Below are 21,152 nucleotides of genomic sequence, written 5' to 3' on the forward strand. Positions count from 1 at the left end.
TTATTCTGTTATACTGTAGCTTTTGACAGTATTGCAGTAACAAATTGTGTGTGGCTTAACACTGGAATGTGAAATACTTTCCCATCTGTGCACCTCTCACATTTTTGGAGTGGTATTTTTTCCCCCTATCCTCATGTCTAATATGAAAATATAAAATTTCCCATCCAAATAACCTGAAGTGACTCTGATCTCGATGAAAGATGATTGCAGTAGTGAGACCAAAATGCTACGAGATGGTAGGGAAGGAAGTTGATTGAACCTTTCTGTAACTTTGCAGGCTTAAGTAAATAAGACGGTACAAGAACAGCTGGATCATCTCACTCATTTAGGACTCAATTCATCCTGTCTTACTCTTGTTCCATACCAGCTCCAATGCCCCTTTCCTTACTGCTCCATCTGTTGTGTTGTCAAGCTCTTGTGCTGTGGTTTGCACTTGTTCTTTTCTCTGTCGTCCCTTCTTAACCTGTAGTCCCCTTCAGTCACCCACGACTGTTCTTACTGTGCCAATCATACTCTTATGTTTCTCCAATGTGGCCACCTCTCAGTATCTTTCATTGGAAATATAGGGCGGAATTTTACCCAAATTTGTTAAGAGTGTCAGGTTCTGACTGAACAACGGCGTGTATCTCTCCAGATGCTCAGTCGAGTTTACAACAACATAGGTGGATTGGTTAGATGGATCGGCCATGCTAAATTGTGCCTTAGTGTCAGGGGTACTAGCTAGGATAAATGCATTGGGTTATGGGGATAGGGCCTGGGTGGGATTCTGGGTGTTGCAGACTCGATGGGCCAAATGGCCTCCTTCTGCACTGTAGGATTCTATGATTCTAACTTGCTTTCAGCAGAGTAAAATGTCCCAAGGTACTTGATAAGAACTTTATCAGATAAAATTTGACAATATGAAACGTAAGAGATATTATGACTGATAGGCAAAAGCTTGGTGTTAAGGCATGACTTGAAGCTGAAGAAGTTCAGGGAGGGAATTCTAGAGCTTAGTGCCCAGGCAGCTGGAAGCATTGCTGCTCGTAGTGAAACAAATGTAATCAGGATGTGCAAAAACCTAGAATTGGAGGAACTCGGGAGATCTTCGAGGGTGGAGGAGATTATAGTGATAAATAGGGGTGAGGCTATGGTAATATTTGAAAACAAGGCTGGACAGGTAATGTAAGTCAACAACACAAGGGTATTGTGTGAACAGGACATGGTGCAAGTTGTGGTAAGGACAACAGAGCTTTTGGGCTAGTTGAAGTTTACAAAGCGTGGTGCCTCCCATAATTGTGTTGCACAAAGGCTGCTATTGAATCTCAATTGTTACAACTCTTTGAACCAATGTTGAACGGATGTCGTGTGAATCTATGGTATGGTTAAGAGGGTGGTGTCTATGTCTTCATACATTTTACGATAACTTGTGAAGATCATAACATTTCTGCGGACTTTCTGTTACCAACTTACTACAATGTCAACTGTAAAATGGCCAATGTGTGGTTATCTTCAAATCGGAGAGTAGAATTGGGTGGCACGGTAGCACAGTGGTTAGCACTGCTGCTTCACAGCTCCAGGGACCTGGGTTTGATTCCGGCTTGGGTCACTGTCTGTGTGGAGTTTGCATATTCTCCTCATGTCTGCGTGGGTTTCCTCCAGGTGCTCCGGTTTCCTCCCACAGTCCAAAGATGTGCGGGTTAGGTTGATTGGCCATGCTAAAAAATTGCCCCTTAGTGTCCTGAGATGCGTAGGTTAGAGGGATTAGCGGGTAAATATGTAGGGATATGGGGGTAGGGCCTGGGTGGGATTGTGGTCGGTGCAGACTCGATGGGCTGAATGGCCTCCTTCTGCACTGTAGGATTCTATGATTCTAATTTGCTTTTAGCAGAGTAAAATGTCCCACTGTAGGGTTTCTATGATTCTATGAATTATAGAATCTCAGTAAGAAGTCTCACAACACCAGGTTAAAGTCCAACAGGTTTATTTGGTAGCAAATACCATAAGCTTTCAGAGCACAGCTCCTTCGTCACACTCTAGCACCTGTTCGGGTACACTGAGGGAGAATTTAACAAAGCCAATGCACCTAACCTTTAGCAGGTGTGGACCAAGTGAATGTGTGTGAATGAGTGTGACGAAGGAGCTGTGCTCCGAAAGCTTATGGTATTTGCTACCAAACAAACCTGTTGGACTTTAACCTGGTGTTGTGAGACTTCTTACTGTGTTTACCCCAGTCCAATGCCGGCATCTCCATATTATAGAATCTCAACAGTGCAGAAGAGGCCATTCAGCCTATCGAGTCTTCACCGATTCTTACCCAGGCTCTAACCCCGCCCTAACCCTACACATCTTGGGACACTAAGGGGCATGGCTAATCCACCTAACCTGCACATCTTTGAACTGTGGGAGGAAACTGGAGCACCCGGAGGATACCCACGCAGATACGGGGAGAACGTGCAAACTCCACACAGTCAGCCAAGGCTGGAATTGAACCTCAGTCCGTGGTACTGTGAGGCAGCAATACTAACCACTGTGCCACGTTTTTTCAATAGAAGTGAATGTGGAGAGTTGGGGTCAAATTAACTCAGAAATGGTAATGCATAACGCATAAATGATATTTGATCAACAAATTGTAATTGTGTGACTCCTCTGTGCCAGGCTTTGTAATCCAATCTTTGTGTAGTCCAGTACCCAAATGATCCAGTGAGACAAAATTCCATTTGCTACAAATGGAGGTTCCTGGTAACTTACTCCATATGTCTACCCTGATTTCTTAGCAACAAAAATCCTCTTTGTTTACTAAGTAAAACATGGCCTCGCCCAACCTGTAAGTGCCCTATGATGCTCCAACTCTGCGATCCTCTCTATCTCCTCTTCCTGCTGTTCCTTAATTGACTGACCTCACCCCAAACTTGAGGCATCCCTCCCTAATCACTGTGCCTTGCTACTTCCCTCGGTATCTTTATAACCCTATTTTTTTGGCTCCGTCTTTGAGCTATTCTTTGAATTCACTTGGTCCACACCTGCTAAAGGTTAGGTGCATTGGCTTTGTTAAATTCTCCCTCAGTGTACCCGAACAGATGTCGGAGTGTGACGACCAGGGGATTTTCACAGTACCTTCATTTGCAGTGTGAATGTAAGCCGACACTAATAAGTAAATAAATGTGCATTGCCTGTCCCATTTCCTTCCCAAATGTCCCACAATTGAAACTATATTTTAACTAAATCCTATTTTTCTGGTAAATCATGAACTGGTTAATAAATTCCCTATTGTTTTATTCAGCTTCTCTCAAATTCCCTCCCTCTAGGCTTCCCCTTTCTTTATGTAGGCAGAGTCTCCTACTTGAAATGCCTTATGATGTGTTACTTGGATAAAGGCACTGTAAAAGTACAAGTTCTTTTTGTTTAGCTGAAATGACCTATTAATTTATTTTCAAATTATATCCCCCAGTCTTGGAACTTTGTGATGTGAACAGCTTGTATGGAGCAATTGTATGGACTCCTATCAAAAAATGTCAAAGTTGGTTTAGTCATCTGGGAGGTTCTTGTTTCGCATCTTTCCTGATAATTTAATTCCAGAGATGAGCAGACAATTAAAATTGAGGGATCAGTGTCCTGTTATTTATAATTATACTTTTTGCCATTTATTTTAATACCAGCTCTGTTGCTAGTGGAAGCACTTTCTCCTTATTTACTCTATAAAAAATCCTCAGAATTTTACCATGTCTATCAAATCTCCATTAATCTTCTCTGCACAAATCTTCTCCAATAACTAAGACCCTTCATCCCTGCTACCATTTTAGCATGACAAGAACTTTCCCTTTTGCGCTCTCAAATTGCTGTTAGAAATCCCATAAAAGTTATAATCTGGTTCAATGAGACGCAACTGGGTTTTTAAGGGTAATCTGAGTTAATACACTGGTAAAGTATATGGAAAGTTGCAAAATGTCTCCATTATGATTAATTATTAGATGTCTTAAATAATTTAAAAAGCTTTTCATGACATTTTGGCTTTTACCATGTGTAGGCCTCGATCTTTATTTCACTCCCTGTAAAATTTTTAATGGTGATTTGATTATGAATGCTTTTCAATTCCTGGCTGGCTGTGAGAATTTTTCAGTGTGATTCCTTGCTTGCACAGTTTGATGATATCAGCTTGATGTTGGGAATCTTCATCAAATTGTGCTACAATCAATTCCATGGTATGAGAGGTAATGTTCTTGTCAGAGAGATCACTGGATTTCTTGGTGTGGTTTTCTTTCAAGATCAGCGATTAGTTCCCTTGCTTCACTATCAACTGCAAAATCCAGGCCATTATTTTGAGGTTTGATTTCTATCGCAGCCTTCTTGTTGATATCCCTGCTCCCAACCTCCACCATCCATAAATCGCACAGCCTGGATCATTGCCCCAGCTGAGCAATGTACAGTGATTGGAGGTGAGGTCTCTGTATGTCATCTGTGTTCTCATCTTCAAACAAATAAAACACTTCCTGTAACTAATTTTCAATTTGATTAAGTGCCACATTATAAAGTTAGAACAGAGAAAGGTGTTGAAAGGTAAGAAGTGTTTTGAAAGAATGGATGAAGAGAAACTGTTCTTAGTGGAAGGAAGATTAGTAATGAGAGGACACAGGTTTGAGTTAATTCACAAAAATGCTAGATGGGTGATGAGAATTCCTCTTATGCAGTGTGTTATAACCTGGAATTCTGTCTAAAAGGCCGATGTAAGCAGATTCAATTGGATAGTTCTTTGAAATGAAGCAGATGCTGATGGCCTGAATTATTAAAAATTCATTCATGGAATGTTAACTTCACTGGCAAGACCAGACCTATCCCTAATTGCTCTTGAGAATGGTTCTGGTGCTGTGTGATTCAATGATGTAACAGTAGTGACTATACTTCTAAGTTATCATCTCAAGCATGTTTTGGTTACTTTCTATCTCTCTCTAACTCTAAAGGCAAAGTAAATCAGAACAGTGTTGTGTAATCTTTGTTTGGGCACCCTGCTCGTTCTTGGGTAATAGTGTATTGAGATAATGTGAAAATCATCAGCTCATCCAGGGGAGTTACTCACCAATTTGAGAAAGATATATATTTGGTGACACTGCTAACCTGAGCTGTGTTGTGGTGACTACCTGCAGCTGGGAAAGTGTATCTGGATAGAATGAATGCAGGTCTTGTGGGGAATAGAAATGTCATTGCTTCTTTGAACTGATAGAGTCATAGAGGTTTACAGCATGGAAACAGGCCCTTCGGCCCAACTTGTTCATGCCGCCCTTTTTTTTAAAAAACCCCTAAACTAATCTCAATTGCCCGCATTTGGCCCATATCCCTCTATACCCATCGTACCCATGTAATTATCTAAATGCTTTTTAAAAGACAAAATTGTACCCGCCTCTACTACTACCTCTGGCAGCTTGTTCCAGACACTCACCACCCTCTGTGTGAAAAAATTGCCCCTCTGGACCCTATTGTATCTCTCCCCTCTCACCTTAAACCTATGTCCTCTAGTTTTAGACTCCCCTACCTTTGGGAAAAGATAATGACTATCTGATCTATGCCCCTCATTATTTTATAGACCTCTATAAGATCACCTCTCAGCCTCCTACACTCCAGAGAAAAAAGTCCCAGTCTATCCAACCTCTCTTTATAACTCAATCCCTCAAGTCCTGGTAGCATCCTAGTAAATCTTTTCTGCACTCTTTCCAGTTTAATAATATCCTTTTTATAATAGGGTGACCAGAATTGCACACGGTATTCCAAGTGTGGCCTTACCAATGTCTTGTACAACTTCAACAAGACGTCCCAACTCCTGTATTCAATGTTCTGACCGATGAAACCAAGCATGCCGAATGCCTTCTTCACTACTCTGTCCACCTGTGACTCCACTTTCAAGGAGCTATGAACGTGTACCCCCTAGATCTCTTTGTTCTGTAACTCTCCCCAACACCCTGCCATTAACTGAGTAAGTCCTGCCCTGGTTCAATCTACCAAATGATGTCTTAATGCTCAACAGGCTGACTTAATTCTCTCTCATTTATGCACTACACATGGTGAAGTCATGGAGTGAATGCCAAACCTTCTGTGTTAGGGGCTTCTGTCTAGTCCTGTAGCATCAGGTGGAACAATTGCAACTTGTATTTACAGGATACATTTGAAGCAAAATCATTTCACATTCTGTTTCATGGAGGCATCAAGAAAAAAAATGAACCATGAGTCTTAAGACAGATGACAAAATCGAAGAGATGGGTTTTAAGGAGGGTCTTGAAGGAGGAGAGAGTGGGAAGAGATTTTCCTGGAACAAATTCTACAATTCTATGAAATTCCAGAAGGTTGATTGAAAACATGGCCTCAACTAGTAGGGGAAAAGGTGGAAGTGATGTTCATGAAATGAGAGTATGACAGGGCAGGCGAGATTGTTGGGGAAAGATCTCGGTGCGGTGGGACTTGCAGGGTTGGACGAGGTAACAGTGATAAGGAGAGATGCTGCCATCAAGGAATTTAAAAGGATCAGAATTTTAAATTTGTGGCCAGAGTTTGAGACAACGAAGACTGGAGTAATGAGTTAATCCTTTATCCTTAGGGTGCAGGTTGGGGTAAGGGCAGCAGAGCTTTGGTTAAACTGGGGGAGGAGGAGAGGAGGCTAATTGTGGTCGGTGCAGACTTGATGGGCTGAATGGCCTCCTTCTGTACTGTAGGATTCTATGATAAACAGGTGAGTATTGAAATGCATTGGGAACCTGCTGCAACATGGTCTATTATAATGTGTGTATTGGTAGAGACACAGGTCCATCAGAGACCCCAACATTTTCATGTAAATTTATCATTTCAGAACATATTTCAGAATGTTGTTCAAATAGAAATGCTTCATAAATGATTTAGACAAGATGGTAGCCTCTTGTCTAATTGAAGTGCCAGGTCCCTCTGTGTATTGACATCAAAGAAGCCACCAATGAGACAATGACAAATGATCAAATATAAGCCAGTGAAATAAAGCCAAACCCTCATGATGTCCAGCAAGCGGAAGATAACAATGATGGTGACACTGGGAACAAGCCACTGCCATCATCCTATACAGTCATCCATGATCCAGAAGAACTGCTGAAATGGTTGGATTTCAACAAGGAAGATGTGACATAGGAAGATTTCAACAAGGAAGATCGACAAGGAAGAAGCTGCAGATGTGACATAAATTCAGAACATCCTATATCTCGCAGAGCTGGTGAGGAGTAAATATGAACAGTAAAAATTCCAATTCATGCATTTGACAAAGAGGGAGGCAATGGCCTAGTAGTGTAATTGTTAGACTATTAATCCAGAAACTCAGCAAATGTTCTGGGGACCTGGGTTGGAATCCTGCCATGACAGCTGGTGGAATTTGAATTCAATAAAAAGTACCTGAAATTAAGAATCTACTGATGACTGTGAAGACATTGTCAATCATCGGAAAAACCCATCTGGCTCACTGATGCCCTTTAGGGAAGGAAATGCCCTTCACTCTAAAAATAGTGTGCTTAACCTGAACCCTGGTTAACACACTTTTGAAAGCCTCCCACTTACCAGCCGTCCCTTTGCCTGCCAACAGGCTCTTCTAATCAACCTTTGAAAGTTCCTGTCTAATATTAAAATTGGCCTTGCCCCAATTTAGAATTTTAACTTTGGGCCAGACCTAACATTCTCCATAGCTATTTTAAAACAAATGGAATTATGGTCACTGATCCAAAAGTGATCCCTCACTAACATTTCTATCACCTGCCCTTCCTTATTTCCTGAGAGGAGATCAAATTTTGCCTCTTCTCTAGTCGGCCATCCACATACTGAATGAGAAATTCCTCCTGAATACACTGAACAAATTTCTCTCCATCCAAGCCTTAATACTATGGATGTTCCAGTCAATGTTGGGAAAGTTAAAGTCAGTAAGAAGTTTAACAACACCAGGTTAAAGTCCAACAGGTTTATTTGGTAGCAAAAGCCACACAAGCTTTCGAAGCTCTAAGCCCCTTCTTCAGGTGAGTGGGAATTCTGTTCACAAACAGAGCTTATAAAGACACAAACTCAATTTACATGAATAATGGTTGGAATGCGAATACTTACAACTAATCAAGTCTTTAAGAAACAAAACAATGGGAGTGGAGAGAGCATCAAGACAGGCTAAAAAGATGTGTATTGTCTCCAGACAAGACAGCCAGTGAAACTCTGCAGGTCCACGCAACTGTGGGAGTTACAAATAGTGTGACATGAACCCAATATCCCGGTTGAGGCCGTCCTCGTGCGTGCGGAACTTGGCTATCATAGCCAATTGACTGATAGCCAAGTTCCGCACACACGAGGACGGCCTCAACCGGGATATTGGGTTCATGTCACACTATTTGTAACTCCCACAGTTGCGTGGACCTGCAGAGTTTCACTGGCTGTCTTGTCTGGAGACAATACACATCTTTTTAGCCTGTCTTGATGCTCTCTCCACTCCCATTGTTTTGTTTCTTAAAGACTTGATTAGTTGTAAGTATTCGCATTCCAACCATTATTCATGTAAATTGAGTTTGTGTCTTTATAAGCTCTGTTTGTGAACAGAATTCCCACTCACCTGAAGAAGGGGCTTAGAGCTTCGAAAGCTTGTGTGGCTTTTGCTACCAAATAAACCTGTTGGACTTTAACCTGGTGTTGTTAAACTTCTTACTGTGTTTACCCCAGTCCAACGCCGGCATCTCCACATCAAAGTTAAAGTCCCCATGTATTGCAACCCTATTTTTCTTGGAGCTACCTGTAATCTCCTTGCGTATTTGCTCCTCAATTTCCTGCTGACTATTTGAGGGCCGATAGTATAATCCTATCAAATTGATCTCCCTCTAATTATTTCTCAGTTCTACCCATTTAGACTCAGTGGGCAAACCGTCAGAAATATCCCCTCTCGGTACTGCCCTAATCAAAAACGCAATTCCCTCTCCTCTCTTACTTTCTGTTCTATCCTTCCTATAGCATCTGTACCCTGGAATATTGAGCTGCCAGTCCTGTCCCTGCTGTAGCCATGTTTCAGTAATAGCTATAGTATCCCAGTCCCATGTACCCATCCATGCCCTGAGTTCATCTGCCTTGCCTGTCAGGCCTCTTGCATCGAAATAAATGCAGTTTAATCTAGACTTCGCTTGCTCTCTGCCCTGCTCTTGCCTAACCTGAAGACATTGCCTTCACTATTTAATGTGCTCTCTTTAACTTCCGTGCAGTCCTCAAAATTCTCTTCTGTTGTATTCACTGTCAAATGATAACTCAAGATGCCATTCCAAACATCTGAAATCAACAAGCCAGAAAGACACTGTGTCCACCAAGGCTACCCCACACCATGATGGATTGAGCATTCTGGCTGGGAATGATTACCTCCTGAAAGGGATTAAAAACAAAGACAAATCTAGGACAATTACAGGAAAAATTCCCTGAAAAATGTCTGTCTGATTTCCACAGGCAAGGATTTATCAAGATGCTTTTTGAGTCGAGCTTGAGTGAAGTCATTCAGACATGTTGATGTCCTCCTGCTCATCCTTGTCCCATTCCCAGTTTCTGTACAGCGATATTGAATCAGACTTCAATGAAGTTGGCGCACAAGTTAAATTGTACTTCAAGCTGAAGTAGACAAGCAAACTCCATAAGGGAAGATCATTGTCTTCACTTGGACCTGGAGTGATCTGTTTTGCCACTGGAACTTGGGCTTTTGACTTCCACCGCTCTACTGAAGTTAAGGACTCAATTGCTGCAGATACCAACAGTCTCTGACCACCATTTTAACAATTTGCATTAATACATTGCCTTTAATGCAAAATAACTGCTCATGGCAGAAGAAAGGAATAATCTCCCACCCCTTGTGAGGGAGTTAGGAAAAGTGACTGAAGACTCAATCCAATAGGTGACCTTTGACGAATGTTTTAAATGGATAGATAGGAATAATGACAGAAGTGAATAAGTTCCACAGAGCAGCCTTAACTGAGACTGTCGAAGACTTTGCAACCAATGATGGAGCAGAGAAAATGGGGATGTATAGGAGATCAGAGGAGGACAGGGAGGAAACTGCAGTTGAAGAATGTTGCAGAGGTAGAATGGGCTGAATCTGTGCAAGGATTTGACGATGAAGATGAGCAACTTAAAATTTTTGCCTAACTGGGGAAGTGCATAGCCCGTGTCAGGCAGAGAAGAAGGATGCAGTGAACAGTACCTAGTACCAGATAGGATGTGGGAGGCACATTTTATTCAAGTCCAAACTTCACAGTGTAGGAGTTTGAGGGTAACTGATGAATTGGCTTAACATCATTAAGATCAGCCGAATGTAGAAGGTCATAGCCCTGAAATATTAACTCTGTCTCTCCAAAGATGCTGTCAGACTTGCCAAATATTTCCAGCATTTTTGTTTTAGTTCAGCCTTCCTTACTGTTTGAATGTATTTGCCTCTTGTTCAATGCGATTGTAGTACACCTGCTCACGATGATGTCCATGAAAATTTTTGAACAGAGATTAATCAAAATTATACCTTAGTCTTATGAAAGACCTGGAATTTATCACCATCTTCTCTTTGTTTTATCAGTAGTGTCAGATATATCAGATGTCTAAGGGACAGTTGTGTAACAACAACATCTTGCTGTTTGATTGCTCTTTCTATGGAGCACCAAAATAAAATAGCACATTATTTGATTTATGGGAACAGTTCTAATAGCACATGGGCTGACAAAACTACTTTGTTCATTGAATCTGCTCCTTCAAACGTACTCTGTCCAAATCTATTCTCACAAGTCTATTTCCTGGTTGCTGTCATTGTTGAGGTATTTTTTCCCCAGACTCGAACTTCAGGACTGTCATGAAAATGGTGGTTTTGATCGGGAAATCAATTGTTAAAATATTATTGCACAATATTCTTCCAGCTGGAACCAGCATGGATCAATCTGTAGAATTGCTAAATTTTTAAAAAAAGGATTTAGTTATTCTGTAAACCTGTAATGTCGGAATGCTTATGAGCTACAGATTTTTGTGTATTTCGTAACTTGAAGTTTTCCTTAATGATGGTGATTATTTTAAAAATGGTTTTCTCTGCATAATTTTAATAATTTTGACATGATTTGTAGAACTGGAACTAGGAAACCTGTTACAAAATGTTTGTCAGGATTTAGCACAGATGATCACTGAATAAAGATGAGTGTTAATTAGCTTCCGCTGTTTTATCTCCCTGTGTCTTTCACCTTGTGAGCCAATCTACGTCTCCTGCATTTTATTATTCTGGCTCAAAATTGCTGTATACTGGCTTTGATCCCAAGTTAATATTTCTTCCCTCTCTCTATGTCACCGCCTCTCTACCTCTCTTTTCTCCTTCAAGATGCTCCTTAAAACCTAACCCTTGGTTATTTGTTCTACTATCTCCTTACAAGTCTCAGGGTCAGATTTTGCTTGATAAGCATAACAAGAACTCGGATGTAGGAGTAGGCAAACCAGTCCCTCGAACCTGCTCATCATTCAATACAATCATGGCTGATCTGATCTCAGCCTTATCTCCATCTTCCTGCTCCCTCCACATAACCCTTCATCCCGCTACTCATTAAACCCTATCTATCTCCTCAAATTTGTTTAGTGTTCGGGCGTCCACTGCATTCTGGGGTAGAGGATTCCACAGAATCATCACCCTTTAAGTGAAGTAATTCCTCATTTCTGTTTTAAATCTGCCACCCCTAAGCCTAAAGCTATGGCCTCTTGTTCCAGGATATCCAACAAGGGGAAATATCCACTCCATGTTTACTCTGTCAATCCGCTTTAGCCTCTTATATATTTCAATTAGATCTCCTCGCATTATTCTAAACTGCAGCGCGTATAGGCCTAAACTGCTCAATCTCTCTTCATAAGACAAATTCTTCATCCCTGCAATCAATCTAGTGAACCTTTTCTGAACTGCATATAATGCATTTACCTCCTTCCTCAAGACCAAGGACCAAAACTGTACCCAGTACTCCGGATGTTGTCTCACCAATGCCTTCCCTTCTTTTATACCCTATTCTATTAACAATGAATGATAAAATTCCATTTGCTTTCCTTTTTACCTGTGCACCTGCAAACTATCTGTGATTTATGCACAAGGGCACCCAGATCCATCAAAGCATTTTGAAGTTTCTCTCCATTTAGATAATTTGCCTTTATATTCCTCTGACCAAAATGGATAACCTCACACTTATCCATGTTAAATTTCATCTGCCAAATTTTGGCCCACTCACCTAACCTGTCCATATTCATTTGTAAATTTCTTATTTCCTCATTGCCACTTGCTTTCCCAGCAATTTTAGTGTCATGTGCAAATTTGGCTGTAGTATATTCTATCCTTGCATCCAAGTTGTTAATATTGAATGTAAATAGTTGGGGGATCGAGGACCGAACCATGTGGCACACAATGAGTTATAGCTTGCCAACCAGCAAAAGACCCATTCATACCACTCTCTGTTTTCTATTGTGTAGCCAATCCTCTATCCAAGCTAACATATTACCCCCAATTCTGTGGGACCTTACCTTGACTATTAATCTTTTGTGCAGCACCTTATCAAATGCCTTCTGGAAGTCCAGATACACGGCATATACCGGACCCCCATTATCCACTTTGCTTATTACATCTCCAAAGAACTCTAGCAAATTAGTCAAATATGATTTACCCTTCATAAAACCATGCTGGCTCTGCTAGATTGCGTTTTGACTTTTAAATGTCCCATTACTACTTCCTCAATAATGGATTCCAACAATTCCAAAGGGCAGACGTTAAACTAACTGGTCTATAGTTTCCCACTTTCTGCCTTTCTCCTTTTTTGGACAGAGGCGTTACATTAGCCATTTTCCAATCCACTGGAACCTTTCCAGAAGCCAGAGAAGTTTGCAATATTATAACCACTATCTCTGCTGCCACTTCCTTCAAGACCCTAAGATGTAGGTCATCAGGCCTTGGGTTCTTGTCTGCTTTTAATCCCAATAGTTTACTCAGTACTTTTTCCCTACTGACACTCTTGTGAAGTGCCTTGCGCAAGATTTTTGAAAATGTGAAAAGCTGTGATAGAGTAGACACAGAGAGAGTCTTGTGGGCAAGAGCAAAACTAGAAGTGATAAATTTATAAATAGTCACCAAGAAATCCAATAGGAGCTCAGAGGAAGCTTCTTTGTGTAGGGAGTGGTGACGATGTGGTATTTGTTACACAAGGTGTAGTTCAGGCAAATAGTCTAGCTGCATTGAAGGGAAAAATGGAGAAGAATATGAGGGAGGATTAAATAGAGGGTAGTGCTGATCGAGTTGGATGAGAAAGGATGAGAGGAACTTTGAGCGGAGCAGAAATGACATGGATTGGTTGGGCCAAATGGCCTGTTTCTATGTTGTACTTCTATGTAATTGTAGGTTTGTTATGTTATTAAACATGTGCTGACTAATTTAATTCCCACAGGAACTGACTAAGCGAGAGGTGGAGTACATGGCATTGTCCAGGGATACCACTGAGACAGACCTTAAACAGCGTAGAGAGATCCGAGCAGGAACAGCCTTTTACATTGATCAGGTAAGTTATATTGTGCCTGATAGATTCACCACTTCATTCATTGGCATGACTTAAGTTTTCACTTTGAAATATAGGTAAATGAAACAAAATGCTTTTGGGATGAAGCCCAAAGATAGAAGAACTAAAGCAGCACTGAGCCAGAAAAAGTCAGAACAAATTGGCATATCATAGTTGAGACATAGGAGGTGAACGATCAGAGGAAGGATTCGTAAGGTGGAACTCTACCTATCTTGTGTCATGACATACTTTCCATTGGATAAGACCAGTTACAAAGGACATGCTCAGTTCCAGCATTGGCAATTCATTTCAGTACTAGTTTTGGGATTATGATCGTTACATTATTTGGGCAACCAAATGTCATTTTGATCTGCGTGAAGCAGTCGGTCTTGTGTTGCAACGTGACAGAAGTGTACTGAGAAATTGGAAACCCGTACAGCAATAGAGAAAAACAATCTCAGAACTGTTTTCTCTTTTGTTTTTATTCTTTTCCCGTTAATAGTTAATTAATTTAATAATTCTCATGAGTCTTTGTATCAATTGTTGCAATTTATGTTTCGCCAATGGCGCCTCATGGGAATCCCCCGTTTGGCATTCTAGAAAGAGGAGACGTCAGGCAGATCAGACGATACACAAGGCACTCTGGTGTCCACATCTGCAGGCAGAGCTGAATAGATCTTGCTTTCATGTGCCATTAATGCAGGTTAAGGCTCATGTTCCAGAAACAGCTGGGTTGACAGACTCAGCGATACCATTACCTGATGTAAATACTTGACTGACTTTAATAGTTTATGTTTCCTCTGCAACACCTTAATTACAGCATTTCACAAATTCATTGCCACCATGTGTAATGAGGCATTCCAGAGAGTTCAGAGGTCAATGGAGCCAGTTTGCCTGTACTTGCAAACAAACCCATAATTCTTGCTGGACCTGGTTAGCTGAGAGCCGAATGCAACACGATGTCTTTCGTGCAATGGCACCTACTGATAAAGTGCGAGATCAGCACATTCACTGTCCCAAATGCTTTGGCTCCATCTCCTTGCAGACATTCTGCAATACAAGCCTATTAGATTTTAGCTGCGTGGAATGGTACTGATGCAGAGGTTCACCCTTCTCAATCACTTTGTGCAGCCCCATGTTCAGCAGCCATCAAATAAAAGATTAGATGTGAATTCAGCTTCCACATTCATTCCTGAAGTTTGGCTTGTCTTTTCCTGCTTCATAGTCCCCAAAGATTTTCAGAAATGTATTTGCCCTATTGTGACACTTCCCTTGAACTCAGATGTAACTTCTTGCAGTTGTTTTACTACAAATCTGCTCCCTTGACCCGTCCAAATCTACACATAAAGATAAAAGCAAATTACTGCGGATGCTGGAATCTGAAACCAAAAGAGAAAACGCTGGAAAATCTCAGCAGGTCTGACAGCATCTGTAAGGAGAGACAGATTCTCTCTCCAGTGTAAAGTTGACAGTTCCTCCAGTTTACTCAATGCAAACTGGAGGAACAGCGTCTCATCTTCCGGCTAGGCACTTTACAGCCTTCTGGTCTCAACATCGAATTCAACAAACTTCAGATGACTTGCTCTACCCCACCTCGGCCCCCTTTGTTTTCATTCTATTTTTTTTTTACTGTTCTCTACCTTTTATTTCTTTACGGTCGTTCTTCACTTTTTCTTCTCACCACACCCCCCCCCCCCCCCAACTCCTTCCTTCCTTCCCCCTACTTCATCCCCCTTCCCTTACCTTTTCTCCGCCCCGCTTACCCTTTTCTACATTCTACCTCTTTCCCATTTCTCCTCCAACATCTCCATCTGTCACAGCTTACAGCTTCTCTGTCGTTTGGCCATTCACACCCTTTGTTCTCTCTGTGGACGGCTATTAGCAGCCTTTTCCCTGGTTTCTATGGCTACGACTCATCTTTCATTTCCTCACCCTGCACTATAAATATCTCCCACTTTCTATGCCTTTTAGCTTTGACAAAGTGTCATCTGGACTCGAAACATCAGCTCTTTTCTCTCCCTATTGATGCTGCCAGACCTGCTGAGATTTTCCAGCGTTTTCTCTTTTGATTTCTATACATAAAGAACTTGATATTAACTTCCTGCAGAAAACAGTGAGATTGATACACCTGTGGCAGAATGAGGCCTCCACTACTTGAACCATTGGTTTGGGAGTCTCAGTTTCTATGGGGACTGGTGTTCTTGGGACCGTTTTGTAGAAGGGAGTTGGGGGGGTAGTGGTTGGAGTTTGGGGAAAGGGGACCCAAACTCCTTAAAATGCTTACATTGTGTGGCCTCTTCTGGCAGGCTTTCATCTTGTGGGAAAGAAGCGATTGCTTTCCTATTCACTCCAGAGTTAGAATTGCATTTGGGTCATGTGACATCATCAGACCTTGATCTGCATATTTAAAGGAAGATCCCATTGGTTTTGTTCGGAAATGCCAGTAAAAGTCAGAAAGGACAGAATCAAAGTGGGACATTGGTGGGTAAACAATGTGGTGGATTGTAACTGCTCACTCATCTGCACCCAGAAATTTGTGAATAACCTCACTTGGAAAATTGAGTGCCAACAGCATTTCACCTGGGTCTGTCTAAACTTAGTAATAGACATTTGGGTGTAAATGAAAAGTTGACCCATTTAGAACATAGAACATTACAGCGCAGTACAGGCCCTTTGGCCCTCGATGTTGCGCCGACCAGTGAAACCAATCTAAAGCCCATCTAACCTATATCATCCATATGTTTATCCAATGACCATTTGAATGCCCTTAATGTTGGCGAGTCCACTACTGCTGCAGGCAGGGCATTCCACGCCCTGACTACTCTCTGAGTAAAGAATCTATCTCTGACATCTGTCCTATATCTCTCACCCCTCAATTTAAAGCTATGTCCCCTCGTGCTAGCTATCACCATCCGAGGAAAAAGGCTCTCACTATCCACCCTATCTAATCCTCTGATCATCTTGTATGCCTCTATTAAGTCACCTCTTCTTCTCTCTAACGAAAACAACCTCAAGTCCCTCAGCCTTTCCTCATAAGACCTTCCCACCATACCAGGCAACATCCTAGTAAATCTCCTCTGCACCCTTTCCAATGCTTCCACATCCTTCCTATAATGCGGTGACCAGCTATAATTTAACATTGTATCTCTAGAGACAAGGCCAACAGTGCTATTTCAGAAGATTCAACTGTCCAAGTAATGTGTGTACCTACACCACAGGGATTGCAGTGGTTCAGGGGCAATTTGGGATGGGCAATAAATTCTGGCTCATCAAAGCTCATATCCTGTGAATGAATAAAAACTACATGATCAACAACTCTACCCTTATCAATGCTTCCTGTCGCTTCATCAAAGAACTCAGTCAAGTTGGTTAAGTGCAATTTTTCTTGAACAAGTCCATGCTGATTTTCATTTATTAACCTATACGTTTCTCATTACAAATGAATTTTATTCTGAAAGTTTCCTCATCACTGATGCCTGCAGTTGCCAGGTTTACCTCTCCCCATCTGAAACAGGGCTGTAACATTTGCAGTCCCCCAATCCACTGGCAGCAACCCTATATTGAAGGAGGATTGGAGAATTGTGGCCAGAGCCTCTACAATTCTCATCCTTACTTCACTCAATTACCTACTTGTCATCAACAAGTACCTTTGAGGGCTATCGACCTTTTAAATACCTCTTTTTTATCTGTATTTCATAGTATCATAGCAGAGAAGGAGGCCTTTTGTTTTGTCTGTGCTGGCTCTCTGAAAGAGCAACTCGGCTAGTTCCATCGTCCCACTGCCTTTTCCCTGAAGCCCTTCCAAAACCCTTGACTTACTGTCTATCAAAAATCTGTTTAACTTGATCTTGAATATATTCAATGACCCAGCATTCACTGCTCTCTGCGAAAGAATTCCAAAGTCTGGTGACCCTCTGAAAGAGAAAATTCTTTTTCATCACTGTCTTAAATGGGACACCCCTTCATTTTAAACTGTGCTCCCGACTTCTAGATTTCCTCACAAGGTGAAACACCCTTTTAGCATCAACCCTATCATATTTCCTCAGAATCTTTTATTTTTCATTAAAATCACCTCATTTGTCTAAACTCCATTGATTATGGGCCTAAGCTGCTCAAGCTTTCCTTATAAGACAACCCCTTCATCCCTGGGATTAGACAAGTGAATCTTTACTGAATTGCTGCCAATGCAAGTATATTCTTAAAACTGTACACCATACTCCAGATGCAGTCTCCCTGAGGCCCTTTATAGTTGGAGCAAGACTTCCCTACTTTTACATTCCTGTTGCAGTGCTGCTTGTAGCTACTTGCAGTAGCTGGCCCTTTTAAGGGTAGTACAGCGGGAGGGTCATGTGACCTGATTGTCTAATGGAGAACGAGCACAGGGATCTCGGTAAAGAGCATGAGCTTTTGCAGCCAGAGTAGATCGTAGAGCTGGAAGTGTTAACATTGTGAAAGTACTCTGTATATTTATTTGTTTGTAAATAAACTGTTATAGTTTGTTTTATACTAACTGGTGGTTGCCAATCCTTGCAAATACAAAATACTGTGGATGCTGGAATCTGAAACAAAAACAGAAAAATGCTGAAAAATCTCAGCAGGTCTGACAGCATTTGTGGAGAGCCAATGTTTTGCGTCTGAATGACCCTTTGTCAGAGCAATCATTTTGAATCTGGATGATCCTTCGTCAGTTCTGATGAAGGGTCATCCAGACTCAAAACATTGACTCTATTCTCTCTCCACAGATGCTGTCAGACCTGCTGAGATTTTCTAGCACTTTCTGTTTTTGTTATTGCAAATATTACCAGGAGATCTGCAGTCACGGTGCGTCATGCTCGTCTATCTTGCACCATTCTCACCCATCTGCTGTAGCCTGACTTCCTCCACATTTCAAAGATCTTTATTTTCTTTCACACGTATTTATTTATCATCCACGTTTCTGAGACATACAGGAAAGTAGATAGAATGTGAAATCTTATTAGTTTATTCCTTGTTACAAGGTCAAGTTTTCTTGTTAACATATCCTTCATCTTCAAAAAGCTACTTCTGGATAGTGTTATCCTTCTAACTTTGGCATTACATCTGTCCATTTTTGCTATCATTTATTGTAAATAATCAAACTTTTCAACTTGTTCCAGTGTGACGCCTTCTCCTTCAATCTTCACTGTAATTTCTTCTAATGCGTTCCTTCTAACTAGTATCATTTTGGTCCTTTTGATGTTCATACTCAATACATATTATAAACTTCTAGGTTCACTTAACCTACAATATTTTGCTTCTAATTCTGCAAGTAGCACTGTGCCATCAGTGTACTTATGTTCTTACCTTCAATTTTTATCCCTGCAAGTACATCTAATTCTATTTGTTCTGCGTACAGATTGAATAATTTTGGCAACACTGCTCAGCCTTGTTGTACTCCTCTCTTCACTTGAAACAGACTGCCTTGCAATAAAGGCCAGCATTCCATTTGCTTTAAATACTTACTGTATGTGCTTGCACGTTCTTTGTGATTCATATACCAGGACACCCAGATCCCTCTGTACTGCTAGTTCTTGCATCTCTCTCATTTAAGCAATATTCTACTTTCCTATTCTTATTGCCAAAGTGGACAAGCTCACATTCTCCAATATTATACTCCCATCTGCCAAATTTCTACCCGCTTTCTCAGCCTGTATGTATCACTTTGCAGGCTTTTGGTGTCCTCTTCACAAATAGCTTTGAATCATCAGGAAATTTCGTTATCATATACCTGGTCCTTTCATCCAAGTCATTGATTAATATAGATTGTAAATTGTAGAGGCTGATCCCTGTTGCGCTCTGGTTACAGTTTGTAAACCTGAAAAATGACCCATTTATCACGACTGACTGAACTAATCAGTTCTCTATCCATGCTAATGTAAACATACATATGAACATCGGAATTAGGAGCAGGAGTAGGCCACACAGCCCTTCGAGCCTGCTCTGCCATTCAATAAAATTATGGCCGATCTGATTTTAACCTTAACTCCACATTTCTGCCTACCCTTGATAACCTTTCACCACCCCCCCCTTATCTAGAATCTGTCTAGCTCTGCCATAAAGATATTCAAATAATCTGTTTCCACTGCCTTTTGAGGAAGAGAGTTCCAAAAATGTACAACCCTGTGAAAGAAAAAAATGCTCCTCACCTCTGACCTAAATGGGTGACGCCTTATTTTAAACAGTCCTTGACTCTGCAGCACACGGAAACAGCAACTCTGCATCAACCCTGTCAAGACTCCTTAGGATCTTGTATATTTAAATCAAGTTAAGTTATGTTACCCCCCACCATGGAATACTCCCCATTTGCCTTGATGGGTACAACTCAAGAAGCTTGACACCATCCAGGACAAAGCAACCTGCTTGATTCGCACTGCATTCACTCCCTCCACCATTGATGCTCAGTAGCAGCAGTGTGTATTATCTGCAAGATGCACTGCAGCATTTCACAAAAAATCCTCGGACAGCACCTTTCAAACCCATGACCACTTCCATCTAGAAGAACAAGAGCAGCAGATACATGGGAACATCACCACATGCAAGTTCCCCTCCAAGCCACTCACCATCCTGATTTGGAAAGATATTGCAGTCGCTGGGTCAAAATCCTGGACTTCCATCTCTAACATCATTGTGGATCAACCCACAGCACGTGGACCGCAGTGTTTCAAGAAGTCAGCTCACCACTACCTTCTCAAAGGCAACTAGGAATGGGAAATTAACGCTGGTCAGCCAGTGACACCCATCTCCCATGAATGAACAAAAGAAATTAAGAGCTCTTATCTTTTGTAGTAATGTGGCCTCTTATCAGATGCCTATTTTGAATCCTATGTTCCTATCCTGACTGGTGGTGGTTTATGTGATGGAAGGGTGGAGATGGGCTTCAGAAATGGAACAGAGGAGGAAAATCCCTGGTTCATGCTAATTTTGACTGAAAGGCACGAGAGTTGACCTCGACAGTTGGAGTTAAGGAAGAGAAGAATGCAAGAGTTCTCCTGATTATTGCTGTAAATGAGTGTGCAACTGTCTGGTGAGGACCAGTTTGGACTCACCTGCATTGACCTTCTGCAGTCATGGAGCCCCTGACACTCGGGGTCTTTTCGCCCAACCATTGGAGGGCTTTCAACTCCTGTGGAACCAAACTCCATGAGCAGTTAATTCCTTTAGGAAAGACAGAGGTGGGAACCTAGTTCTCTGGCACCAGTCCAAAATTCATTGATTCCAATTGTACCGTGCAAGCTAAATTTCTTGCCTTCAACATTATCACCATTTGTTTGAACTGCACACAGATCCAGTTTGGTTGCTGAATGCTGGATGCATTCATAATGCAAAGGAGAATTGTAGAAGATATAAATGAATAAGTAAATGTGGTTACTCATACACAGATACTCAGATTTATGTAAAACTACTGCAGACGATTTTGATTTGAGTAATGTGCCACAAATTGGTGTTTTTGTAAATGTTTTTTAATGACCATGAGCTTGTTATAAATTGAGGAGACTGAAACCAACGGAACAGAATGTGATTGTGTCATTAGGTAAATTGCAAATTGCTCAGTTTCCTCAAGCTGTCACAGGAGAGTGTGAACCTGATCCTCAATCTGACTCAGAG

General features: G+C 41.4%; 1 protein-coding gene across 1 annotated transcript in view; it reads left to right on the plus strand.

The window, feature by feature from the left end:
- Positions 1–21,152, plus strand: part of vwa8 (von Willebrand factor A domain containing 8) — a 375,899-nt gene that overhangs the window by 20,098 nt on the left and 334,649 nt on the right. The window contains exon 4 of the mRNA XM_078232307.1: positions 13,422–13,532. Coding sequence (XP_078088433.1) covers positions 13,422–13,532 — 111 coding nt within the window. The remainder of the gene's footprint in view (positions 1–13,421; positions 13,533–21,152) is intronic.

This window comes from Mustelus asterias, chromosome 17, assembly GCF_964213995.1.
Source record: "Mustelus asterias chromosome 17, sMusAst1.hap1.1, whole genome shotgun sequence".
Lineage (NCBI taxonomy): Eukaryota > Metazoa > Chordata > Chondrichthyes > Carcharhiniformes > Triakidae > Mustelus > Mustelus asterias.